The sequence below is a fragment of the Rhinolophus hipposideros genome (assembly GCF_964194185.1).
Source record: "Rhinolophus hipposideros genome assembly, chromosome: 10".
Lineage (NCBI taxonomy): Eukaryota > Metazoa > Chordata > Mammalia > Chiroptera > Rhinolophidae > Rhinolophus > Rhinolophus hipposideros.
The window spans coordinates 12,074,893-12,087,306 of record NC_138056.1 but is presented as its reverse complement, the minus strand read 5'-3'; the positions used below and the strand labels follow the sequence as shown (position 1 = coordinate 12,087,306).

The window sequence follows — 12,414 nt, the reverse complement described above, 5'->3', positions numbered from 1 at the left end:
AAGTCTCAAGTCTCTTTCTTCTTCCGCCTGTGTAATTTCCAGGTTTCTATCTTCGATGTCACTAATTCTTTCCTCCATCTGGTCAACTCTACTATCTAAGCTGGTCATTTTATTCTTAATTTCTTCTATTGAGTTCTTAATCTCCAGAAATTCCATTTGGTTCTTTTTTAAAATTTCAATCTGTTTCGTAAAAAGCTCATGTTGTTCTTTGATTGCGTTTCTGAGTTCTTTAAATTGCCTTTCTGTGTTTTCTTGCATTTCATTGAGTTTTTTCAGAACTGCAATCTTGAATTCTCTGTCATTTAAGTCACATATTTTCATATCTTTAAGTTCCTTTTCTGGAGACTTTTCACTTTCTTTCTGAGCTGGCTTGTTGCCTTGGTTATTAGCAATTACTGATTTATTATTTCTCTTCCTAGACATCTACAGGAGTGGCTTCTGCAACAGGTGATAGGAAGAGTTCTCCAGTAGTTGTTGGTAGAATGTTTTATTTTCTCTCTGACTGCAGCCTTTTTTTTCCTGTCTCACACACAAGTGCTATTTTTCTCTGCACTATTCCAGCTTCTCACACAATGGGGGTATTTCCTGGGAGATGGGCTTCTCCTCTGTTAACAGTTTGCCTGTGTCATAGGGTGCCACGTCCCTGTGAGGATTCGGGTAGATTTTGAAGTTCCAAAGCTCTTTCTGCACCAGATTCAGAGCTTGTATGTTTCAGCAATTCTGTTTACTCCTTCAGGGATCCACCCAGATAGGTGGGGCCAGAGGTGGGGTGAGTTGTGATAGTTGGTCCAGAACAATGGAGGCGACGACCACCACAGCCGGTTCTGCTTCCACAGCTCCCTCCCCTTTGCCGGAACTCATTGGGCTGCGAAGCTGTGTGTGCGGTCTATATTTCTCTGAACAGGAAATATTCTGTTCTTTTGATCTGACACTGCTACTGTTCTGCTTCTAGCACTAGGCAGGTTGGGGTGGGGCGAGCTCTGGGAGGGTAGGGAGGGGGCGGCTAGTCTCAGTGCCTAAGGCTCTTCTCGGCAGTGAGGGCTTAAACCACCGTTTTCAGCTTTCTTCCCTCAGTCTTTTCTCCCAGGTCTCTTCAGTGACCGTTGGGTTCAGTGGTGTTATATGCTGCCCCCTCAGCCCTGTGGGCCATAAGCGGAGCCCTAGCAGTCTGAGTTCTTCCCTCTCTGCAGCTGCAGTATTTCTGGGATGCAGTGAGCTTGGAGCACTGAGCTAGGTCTGAGTCCTGTGCCCGCGCGGCTCCATCTCCGTACTTCTCCCTTCCCTCCTCCCCCCGCTCCCGGGATTCTCCCACCTTTAGTTGAATTCAGTAGTGGGCCTGTTCGTCTTGCCTGTCTGCTGTGCAGGGAGTCCTTTGTGGCATTATTGTTGTTCGATTAGTTGTAAATTCCAGGGGAGCTTTACAGAGTCTCACTTCACCAGGGGAGCTTTACAGAGTCTCACTTCACCATTTTGATGACCTGTTTCTACTTTCTAATGTGTGAGAATAATGAGAATATTTGGTCATTTTTAAAGGTAAATGGGAACAGAAACTCTATAAGAAGTTGTGCTGTAACAGTAATGTCACTCAGCTCTTTCAGCTCCATTCAGGTTATGTGCCAATTTCTCACAATGATTGTTCACTGATTTCTTTTTTAAGAAATGCATTAAACAAAATTAGATTGTCTTCCAATTTTGTTGAAGGCCAAAATTTTGGAAATTACATCTTTGAAAAGGATTTGTTACCCAGTGTGGTGGTTTATAACATGGTCCAAATTCTCCAGTCCTCCCAGGATCCATGCCTCTCTTGCATCTCCGCTTGTCAAGTGGTGGAATCAGTTTCTCCACTCCTGGAATGTATGCTGCTTTTGTGAGTAGCTTGGATTAACAGAAGGTAGCTAAAGTGACATTGTGTCGGTTTCATGCCTCTGAGAGGCCTGTGGCTTTTCTACAATCTCCTGGAATTTACAAAATCTCTTAGAAAAGCTGCCATGTGAACAAGCACAGACTAGCATATTGGATAATGAGAAATGTAGCCCACATAAGGCTACATATGGAAGCATCTAGCCAACCTCCATACTTGAATTTGAAGCTATATTAAAATAACTTCAAAGCTATTTTGAAACTATTTTAGCACATAAGGAAGCATCTAGCACATAAGGAAGCATCTAGCCAGCCTCCATACTTGAATTTGAAGCTATATTAGATCATCCAACCTGCTAAGCTGATACCCTCCACATTACCAAACCATGCCAAAATCAGCCATGACAGGATCAGAGCAGCAAAAAACCTGACTCAAGCAATAGTGACCCATGCCATAAGTAGTTGCAGTTTTGAACTAATATGTTTTGAAGCTGTTTGTTATGGAATCATTAGAAGCACTCACTTTCTTAATTTCTGAGAAGGTTACCACCAAGACCTTTCGAAGTCTTATATAACAATTAAGCATATCTGTTATTCTTCTATTTACAGGAAGTCATTAAAACAATGCAATCAAAAGTTTAGAAATTTTTTATTTTCTATTAAAATTTATTGTGGTGACAATGGTCAACAAAACTATATAGGTTTCAAGTGTACAATTCTATAATACATCATCTGTATATTGCATATGTCTTCACCACCCAGAGTCAGTTGTCCTTCCATCTCCATACATTTGACCCCCTTTACCCTCTTCTACCATTCCTCCCTTCTACCCCCTCCTCCCTTACCCTCTGGTAACCACTAAACTGTTGTCTGTGTCTATCAGTTTTTCTTCATTTGTTTGTCTTGTTCCTTTGTTGCCTTCAGTTTTATACCCCACATATGAGTGAAGTCATGTGGTTCTCAACTTTTTCTGTCTGGCTTTTTTCCCTTATATAATAATCTCAAGATCCATCCATGTTGTCGAAGATGGCACTATTTTATCTTTTTTATGGCAGAATAGTATTCCATTGTGTATATATGCCACATCTTCTTTATCAATTGTCTATTGAAGGACACTTTGGTTGTTTCCATGTCTTGGCTACCATAAATAAAGCTGCAATGAATATCAGAGCACATATACCATGTTTCCCTGAAAATAAGGCATAGCCGGACAATCAGCTCTAATGCATCTTTTGGAGAAAAAATAAAGACACATTAGTGTTGATTGTCCAGCTACGTCTAATTTTTGGAGAAACACAGTATCTTTACTGATAAATGTCTTCAGATCTTTTTGGTAGATACCCAGAAGAGGGATTGTTGGTCATATGGTAATTCTGTTCTTAATTTTTTGAGGCACCTCCATACTGTTTTCCCTAGTGACTGTACCAACTTACATTCCCACCAGTTATCAGTTTAGAATGTTTTTTAACATTTTTTTTTTAATTTCATGTTGAGACCCAGAAACACTCCTCAAACTCGGGAAATTATGAGGTGAATCAATTTCAGGAAAACTTTTATAGTTTATTGAGAATTTGGAAACTGATTACCAGTAATTAATTACAAGCACAGATTTTTTAAATGTTGGTATATCCCAGGGCACGTACACGGATAGTGGTTTGAACACCATCGGTTTGGGGAGATGTTACATAGTCAGAGAAGGAGCAGACCTGAGAGAAATCCCTGAAGCCTCTAGAACTGAGTAGGAAGTGTGCCATCCCGGCTCCTTTCCGTAGCTTGGCTCTTCCTCACGCAGGTGGATGGCACAGACCAAAAAAGCAGTCTATAGCCTCGTTCTGTTAGTTATTACTATGACTTGGGCAAGTTAATCTCGTCTATGCCTTAGTCACCTCATTCGTAAAGGTGTGAAACTACCGACCTCACGAGTATTTTTATAAAGGTGAAATGTCTAAATCATTGTTTTCAGAGCAGCACTTAGAACATAGCAAGTGGTCAGTAAACATGAGCAATTGTTATTCTCAGTAAGAATATTGATTACTCCCACCCCTTCTGGTATTTGGAGGAACTCTGGTGTGCTTGCACACCCTATGCCCTTCAGGAAGGAGCTTGTGAATATAAGACACACAAAGTCTGTAAGATCCATTTGTAGATGCCATAATGTTAGTGTGATCTCTGGCTCACAGAGCAATGGTTGGGTGCAGCATAAAATGTGCTGCAATTCATCATGAGCTCCGAAGTTATCGTGTTGGATTTTAATAATATGTACCAAGTTGAGATAGTTTTCCGCCTGTTTATGACTCACAGAAGTCATTAACTGTTGGAATCCCAAGCTGGTGCTGTTTTCTTTGTATCTTGTTGTCCCACAGAGATCAATGATTGCTTTGGGAGGCTTAAGAAACATGGGCCCCAGAGATATACACATGTAAAATACATAAAGCCCATAACATTTTCCATCATTACATCCTCAGAAGCAGGGGAGGCAATGTCTCTTCCACAGGTTGATTGGTTGGACTACACTCTGTTTTTTTTTTGGTGGGGGAATGAACACGAATGATATGTTCTGGGATCTGGAAGCTTTCTTTCTCTCTCTCTCTCTGTCTCTCTCTTTCTTTTGGGGATATTTTTTTTATAGCCACATGTAAGAGAAGGAAGAATTGTGAAGTATGCAATAGTATTAGACATTTTCAAAACTATGTATTTAGCCCTCTCTAGTTAGAGAGTGTTTTAAGAAATATCATGGTTTGAGCACTCCTTTAGGAAAACATTTTCTCTTTGTGTATAGAGAAACAATCTTAGAGGGACATGGTAACAGTTTAATTTGTGGAACTGAAAATATCCTAACAGCTTTCAGTATGAAAGGGAAGAGTATAAACAAATTGGGTAGAATGTTTGATTTCTCTCTTCTTCCCTCTTCCCACTTTCTCACACTATCTCCATCCACAGAACATGGTAAAGATTGCATGGAGATTCTCTCGATGGTCACTCTGAGTCAGATGGACCACTCAGAGTGGCAGTAAGGTGCCCTTGGGACAGCTCATGGAGTGACACGAACATGTGAACCTCCTCTGAGGCAGAAAGGAGAGGAACTATTTTGGCCTTATGCAACACACTTTGAAGTGTCTCTCTGGAGCATATTTGTCAACCTTGACATCTTGACAAATTTGACATCTTGGACCAGATAACATTTGGGTATTTGCATGGGTGGTTTGGGGAGGGGCAGCTGTCATGTGCATTGCAGTGTGTTTAGCAGCACCCCTCGTCACTACCTACTAAGATGTCAGTAGTACTCCTCTCTATTGTGACAACAAAATGTCTCCAGACATTGCCAAATGTCCCATGGGAATCAAAGTCACTCCTGGTTATGAACGACTGCTCAGTAAGTAATCAGCAGCCTGAGTTTGCATCTTTTAGACTTGAAAACAGAAAAAGACTCTTCAAAATTATGTACCACTTTGAACTCCCAGAAAGACAAATAACTCACTTTTACTGGGTGTTGAAGACAGAAAACCATATCTTTAATTGTTCAAAGCTGGGATTTCTTAATGCCCGTATCCTTCGCCTTTTTGAAATCCTTTGTAAAATGAGGAGAATACTTGGCTGTGTTGGGTTTGAGTACATAGTTTCTCTTCATCAGGAGTAACCACCTGTGCCTCTATAGTCATGCCAAATCTGTCAACGGACATGAGAGAGACAAAAGTGAGGGTGCCCTCACCCTTTCTTGGTATTTTCTATATGTCAAAGGCCTTGAATGTTTCCTTCCCTTATTAAAAAAAAATAACACCCTTCTTCCACAATTCACCGCATAACACTTATGTTCTGTGAGAATTCAGGCAAGGTTCTCCATTGCTTTTAAAAGTTAAGTAGTCAGAATAGAATATTTATGTTTCATGTGTGTTGTGAGGATTAAATATACAGTTCAACTTATATGTACATATATAATTTCCTATCTGTGCAATCTGGCTGACTATTTTTTCACTTGCCATCTTATCATAGTCATGTTTCAGGTCATTAAAAGTTCTTCAAAAAGATCATTTTAATAGCTGGGTAGTTTTTCATAATATTAAGTTGCTGCAAAAGTAATTGTGGTTTAAAAGGTAAAAAATGCAAAAACTGCAGTTATTTTTGCACCAACCTAATACATATGTACCATAACTCAGACCATTTCCATCTTGTTTGACACTTTATTTCTAAGTTTTGCTCTTAAAAGTAATGCTGCAATGTGGTAGCAAATATTTTTGTTAATAATTTCATATTCAGATCTTTGATTAGTTCTGCAAATAAATTTAAAGCAGTGAAGTCATTTGTCAAATAGGTCATTATATGGCTTCAGAGTCCTAGTTATGGGAAATTTGAATCAAGAGAACCAATTCACTGAATAAAACAATAAATAAAGTAAACTAAACTTCACATAATTAGAAAATGAAAAAAATAGCTAAAAAACAAAATAATGATGTTAAATTTATAGAAAATGACTAAAGGCGACTTTCTCCATCTAAAATGTATTAATAAAAAAATGAGGGTTAACAATCTATATAAGCATATTTCTCATCATTTCAGTGGAAAACAGTGAATGGTACTATATATTTTTTAAAAAATTATTTCCTGGGATCCCAATGTTTCCAGTACTGACTAAAAAGTTAGCAAGAAAACGGGATTTGAATTTCATAAGACAATATGTCTAATTAAATAATATTTGATGTCTTTCTAAAATTTCACTTCAAGGCTTTGTGTAATAGTTTAAGGAAACACATAGGATGTTACGTATGTGAATGCTTTTGTGTGATCTGAATGAAACTGTGAGCTCTGTTTATTTGTATGCTTCAATGTTTGGACTTTTTCTGAACTTCACAAGTGCAGTGTCCTATTTGCTGAAAAAAATAACTATTCTACTTACTCTCATGTCTTTTTTAGGAGACAGTCAAATCTGATTTGTGGATCATATAATGGACATTAACCATTAATATTCTCCTCCAACTTCAATTAAGTAGGGACATGGGCAAGGAGAACTGTAGCACCGTGACAGAGTTTGTTCTTGTTGGATTAACAGATGCCCTTGAGCTGAGGGTCTTACTTTTCATGCTTTTCCTTCTCATTTATGGTGTCACAGTTTTGGGCAACCTGGGCATGATTGCACTGATACAGGTCAGCTCTAGACTTCACACTCCCATGTACTTTTTCCTCAGCCACCTGTCCTTTGTGGATTTCTATTATTCCACAATCATCGTGCCACAGATGCTGTACAATATCTTAAACGAAGACAAAGCCATTTCCTTCCTGGGATGCATGGTGCAATTCTACCTGTTTTGCACGTGTGTGGTAACTGAGGTCTTCCTACTGGCTGTGATGGCCTATGACCGCTTTGTGGCCATCTGTAACCCACTGCTCTACATGGTCTCCATGTCCCAGAAACTCCGTATGGTGCTGGTGTCTGGCTGTTACTTGTGTGCGACTGTGTGCTCTCTGACTCACTTGTGTTTAGCTCTTGAAATCCCATTCTATAGATCCAATGTGATTAACCACTTCTTTTGTGATCTGCCCCCGCTCTTATCTCTTGCTTGCTCTGATGTCACTATGAATGAACTGCTGCTGTACATTGTGGCCACGTTCAATGAGGTCATAACCATCATGATCATTCTCACCTCCTACTTGTTTATTGTCATCACCATCCTGAGGATGCGCTCTGCAGAGGGAAGGCGCAAAGCGTTTTCTACCTGTGCCTCCCACCTCACAGCCATCGCTGTCTTCCATGGGACACTTCTTTTCATTTATTGCCGGCCCAGTTCTGGCAACAGTGTGGATACTGACAAAGTGGCCTCGGTGTTCTATACCATCGTGATTCCCATGTTGAACCCCCTGATCTACAGCCTGAGGAACAAGGATGTGAAGGAAGCTCTCAGAAATGTGGTGGGCTCCAAAACATTTTCCTAGATAATGCTTACTTAGCAGAACTCATGGACACAATGTTGGAGGCTGGTGGAGGAGAGAATGGGCAGGCTGCAGTCTTGGAGTGCAGAGATTAGCCAGTTGGTAGATTATTGTGAGTGAGTCATTTTGATTCACTTATCTTTGTGCCTTTGCAATTTAGGAGGATAAGAAAAATAAATTCAAAATGGCTTAAAGACTTAAATGTAAGATCTGAAACCATAAAATATCTAGAAAAAAATATAGGAAGAAACTTCATGGACATTACCCGGAGTAAGATTTTCACTGATATATCCCCTCTCGCGAGGGAAGTAAGAGAAAAAATAAACATGTGGGATTACATCAAACTAAAAAGTTTTTTCACAGCAAAGGAAACCATCAATAAAACAAAAAGGGATCCTACTGAATGGGAAAAGATATTTGCCAATGATATATCTGATAAGGGATTAATATCACAAATCTATAAAAACTTTCTCAACTCAACTCCAAAAAAACAAACAACCCAATTAAAAAATGGGCAGAGGACTTGAGGAGACATTTTTCTAAAAAGGACATACAGAAGGCAAGAAGACATATGAAGAAATGCTCAACCTCACTAACCATCAGAGAAATGCAAATAAAAACCACAATGAGATACCACCTCACTCCAGTCAAAATGGCTATCATCAATAAATCAACAAACAACAAATGCTGGCGCGGATGTGGAGAAAAGGGAACGCTAGTGCACTGTTGGTGGGATTGCAGATTAGTGCAGCCACTATGGAAAACAGTATGGAGGTATCTCAGGAATCTGAAAATGGAACTACCCGATGATCCAGTAATTCCACTCCTAGGCATCTACCCGGAGAAATACAAAACTCCAATTCAAAAATCAGTATGCACTCCTATGTTTATTGTAGCACTATACACAATAGCTAAGACATGGAAACAACCGAAATGCCCATCGGTAGATGACTGGATTAAGAAGCTGTGGTACATTTATACAATGGAGTATTATGCAGCCATAAAGAAGAAAGAAATCTTACCATGTGCAACAATATGGATGGACCTAGAGAACATTATGTTAAGTGAAATAAGTCAGACAGAGAAAGACAAGTACCATATGATCTCACTTATATGAGGAATCTAAAGAAAAGAATATGTGTATGAACTAATCAGAAACAGTTTTGGGGACACAAAAAACCGAGAGTTGTTAGATGGGCGGGGGGGAAGGGGTTGGGGATGGGGGGAAGAGTGAAGGGATTGGGGGGCGGCTGGTGACCACAGGATGGCCTCAGGGTTTTTTGAGAATTATTTTGGGGAACTTATTCAATAGTGTTTGGGAATTTTGTTGGGTGTCCGATGGACATGTGTCCTGTTTGGGAGACCACCTCAGGGATGCTGTGGATGCCTGGTCATGGCATTGTACACCAGAGGCTGGACATTAATGAATGCCAACTATAATTTTATGTGTATAATGTGATGGCTCGGTGTGAGGTCGGGGTGGTGGTGGATGGGGGGAGGGGGGTTCACGGTGTGAGGGATGTAAAAATAAAATAAAATAAAGTAAAACTATAAAAAAAAAAGAAAAGCGGAAAATATGAGGCAGCCAAATTAGTCAACTCTGTCTTTACTTTACATATTATATGTGGAGGAGGCCCACCTCCTTGCTTTTGCTTTGGCCAAAATAAAAAAGGTAAAGATAAAAAAAAAAAAAAAAAAAAAAAAGAAAATGACAAAGAGCAAACTAATAATGACTCCAAATCCAATCAAAGTCCACTCTAATCTGAGGGCACATTTTATTATGGATTCCTCTGATCTAATGAGAGGGGCTCTGATCCCATGACCCCAGAAGCCTCGATCCCCACAAAATATTCCCCACAGAGCTGATTCCAGATATCACTCATGATGAGTTAACTTTACCACACACTGCTGATATTAATATGATCTACATACTCAGGTGTGTTAGCACCCTTCTCTGAGGTCATATAGCAAGAATAGAAATCTTGGCAGTTGTTAGTTCTTCAGTCTTATTGCAGTAGTTAAGAACCCTAGATCAATTTCTGTTGTAGCGTGCCCTGCAGGGAAGCACTAGGGAGAGATCATTTTGGAAACCTTTTTGGGTACCAAATGTGGTACCTAAAGCATCCACTAGGCCCTACGTAGTTGCAGGAAGAGCTTATTTTCTTTCCCTCTAAAGACGGTGCCTTTGTAACTTGACGCAGTGTCCCTCATCTTAACATGTTTTTTCCTCTTCCTCCTTCCTGCCTTATTCTGGAAACTTTCTTCAACATCTCCTTGGAAGAAATCACCAAGACCCACTGGTGATCATTGTCTACAAATGTCCAAACTAAACAAAAAGTAAAAATAATTTTTAAAGAAAAATTTTATCTACTTTAAGGGATTGTGTGTGTGTGTGTGTGTGTGTGTGTGTTTCACACACTCAATTAAATATTATAGAACTGTGAAAGCCCTATAAGATAATTAATTAGCTTAAGGCAAGAAAAAAGGATAGGATTCCATTCTTTATCAAAGAGCTGTGCTAGGATAAAAAAAATGAAGAAATGGTACAATTTCATTTTGCTTTGTGATCTTATTTGTGCTTATTCTTGAGATGTTTTACTGCCAGTTGCTGCTGTGGCTGTTGTGTCTGTGTTCATTTTGGAAAAGAAGTTAATATTATAAGAATGTCAATCTGCTCTATGTTTCATACCCAAAAGAAAACCAAAGTGCAAACGATAAAACAAATAAGGAGATATTCTCTCCAAGTCATACCTATACTTTTTGTAAGAGCAAATATTCATATATTGGCAACATTACCTATTATTTATACCTTCATTACAATATTTGAGAGCAGATAATCATACGTTAACAAAGAATCTGAATGCCATGACTAATTTGTACTGGTGTCATTATGCTGACTGGACACGATGGTAGCTTACGCAGTCATATCCCTGATGGGCAGAGATGTCAGAAACAACACTGATGTAGGCATTTAGCTCCTCAGCTTTTCAAGTGCTGAAGTCTAGGCTGATATATAATTTTGGCTGAATACAAAGGCTGAGGCTGAACGTCAGAGCATTCCTATTAAAAAAGTCTTCTGTAAGATACTCGAATTTGAGAAACAATTGTCCATACATTTAAAAAGGTACCCATAGGAGCCATGTATATACAGTGGAAATGTCAAAGGGACACACAAGTCTTGAATGTGAAGATGGCACTGTGACCATGGTCTGAATGGCAGGAAACGCGAGGAGAGTGATCTCAGGATGATGTTCTATGTAAAGACAGAGAGTTGGTAGGAACTCATGGATGGGGAGAAAGGAAAGAGGCCTCCGTCACAGTTCATGCCTGAATAGGGCACTGGAGACAGTGACACCATTAAGGTGGCTGAGGTAATATCTTCAGAAACTCTTACTTTGTTGGGGGAATTGGGCTCTGCTAGGAGGGGTCATTTTCAGTAGCTCAGTAGTAGGATTCATTGCCAAAACTTCTTACTAAGAAACTACTGGTTGCTAGAAGAAGTTATCACAGGGGAATTGGTAAACAAAAGTGCCTGTTAAGTGTCAACGTGGTTTTGGCACCAAGCATTCTGAATAATTAAGACATTACATCAGCGTTAGAGACCAAGAGACCATGTTGGAAGGAGATATTGACCCCAGTTTGCCCTGTACAACAGGGAATACACTTTTTCCTTCCCTGTGTCATGAGCCAAAGGCAGCAGCTTGAGTCAAAGGCATCTGTAACTGAGGCTGGAATAAAGAATATATCATTATCATTACCCTAACATAGCTCATGACCCTAAGAAATTACACCTTAAAGAAATAGTTGGCATATGTGTGTAAAAGTCTATACATCAGCTAATAAATGATATTGGATTGTTTAAGTTAAAGACTTAATTTTATGAGCAGTTTTAAGTTTAGCAGCACAAACTCTGGAGAGGAAGGTCCAGAGTTTCCCATATAGCCCCTGCCCCACATGTGCATAGCCTTCCCCACTGCCAACATACCCTATCTCAGCGGTACATAGTTACACTGGTGAACCTAGATTGATACATCATATTTCCCCAAAATCAATCGTTTACCTTGGGGTTCTTTCTTGGTGCTTGAATTCTATGGGTTTGGACAAATATACAGTAATATATCCATCATTAGAATATCCTATAAAGTATTTTCACTGCTCTAAAAATCCTCTGTGCTTCACCTGTTCATCTGTCCCCCCTCTCATCTTCCTATTGGGTTTTTATATTATGAAACAGGATGAAGGTAAATATATTTTTAATTAGGCTATTTTTTTGAGTTCTTCACTTTTAAGGAATTTCCTTATAGACTAAAATAAAGTATGTCCACTTTTAAGGAATTTCCTTACAGGCTAAAGTACATGCAGATAATCTTCCACTAGAAGGTACCACGTACACTTAGGACTCAAGGTCCTGGAAGTTCATGTACTTACAGAGCTCTGTAATAAATCATTAAGAGAGTGGAGATGAGGCAGCTCACTATCGTTTTACAAACAGAAGATCTCATTTTTCTTGGCTAGGCTTTGAGCCCAGGCTAAATTCTGGGGAACAAAAAACTTTAGGATGTCACGCAATACTCTAAGATCCCTTATTATCATGCCTCTCCTAACCTCTGCAAGTCACCTTTAGTTAATATA

General features: G+C 39.4%; 1 protein-coding gene across 1 annotated transcript in view; it reads left to right on the top strand.

Annotated features, from left to right (window-relative positions):
- Nucleotides 1-6,849: 6,849 nt before the first annotated feature.
- LOC308503358 (uncharacterized protein) overlaps nucleotides 6,850-12,414 on the top strand; it is a gene marked incomplete at both ends in the record, with an annotated part of 49,936 nt that continues 44,371 nt past the window's right edge. Inside the window, one exon of the mRNA XM_081062679.1 lies at nucleotides 6,850-7,775. Coding sequence (XP_080918805.1) covers nucleotides 6,850-7,775 — 926 coding nt within the window. The remainder of the gene's footprint in view (nucleotides 7,776-12,414) is intronic.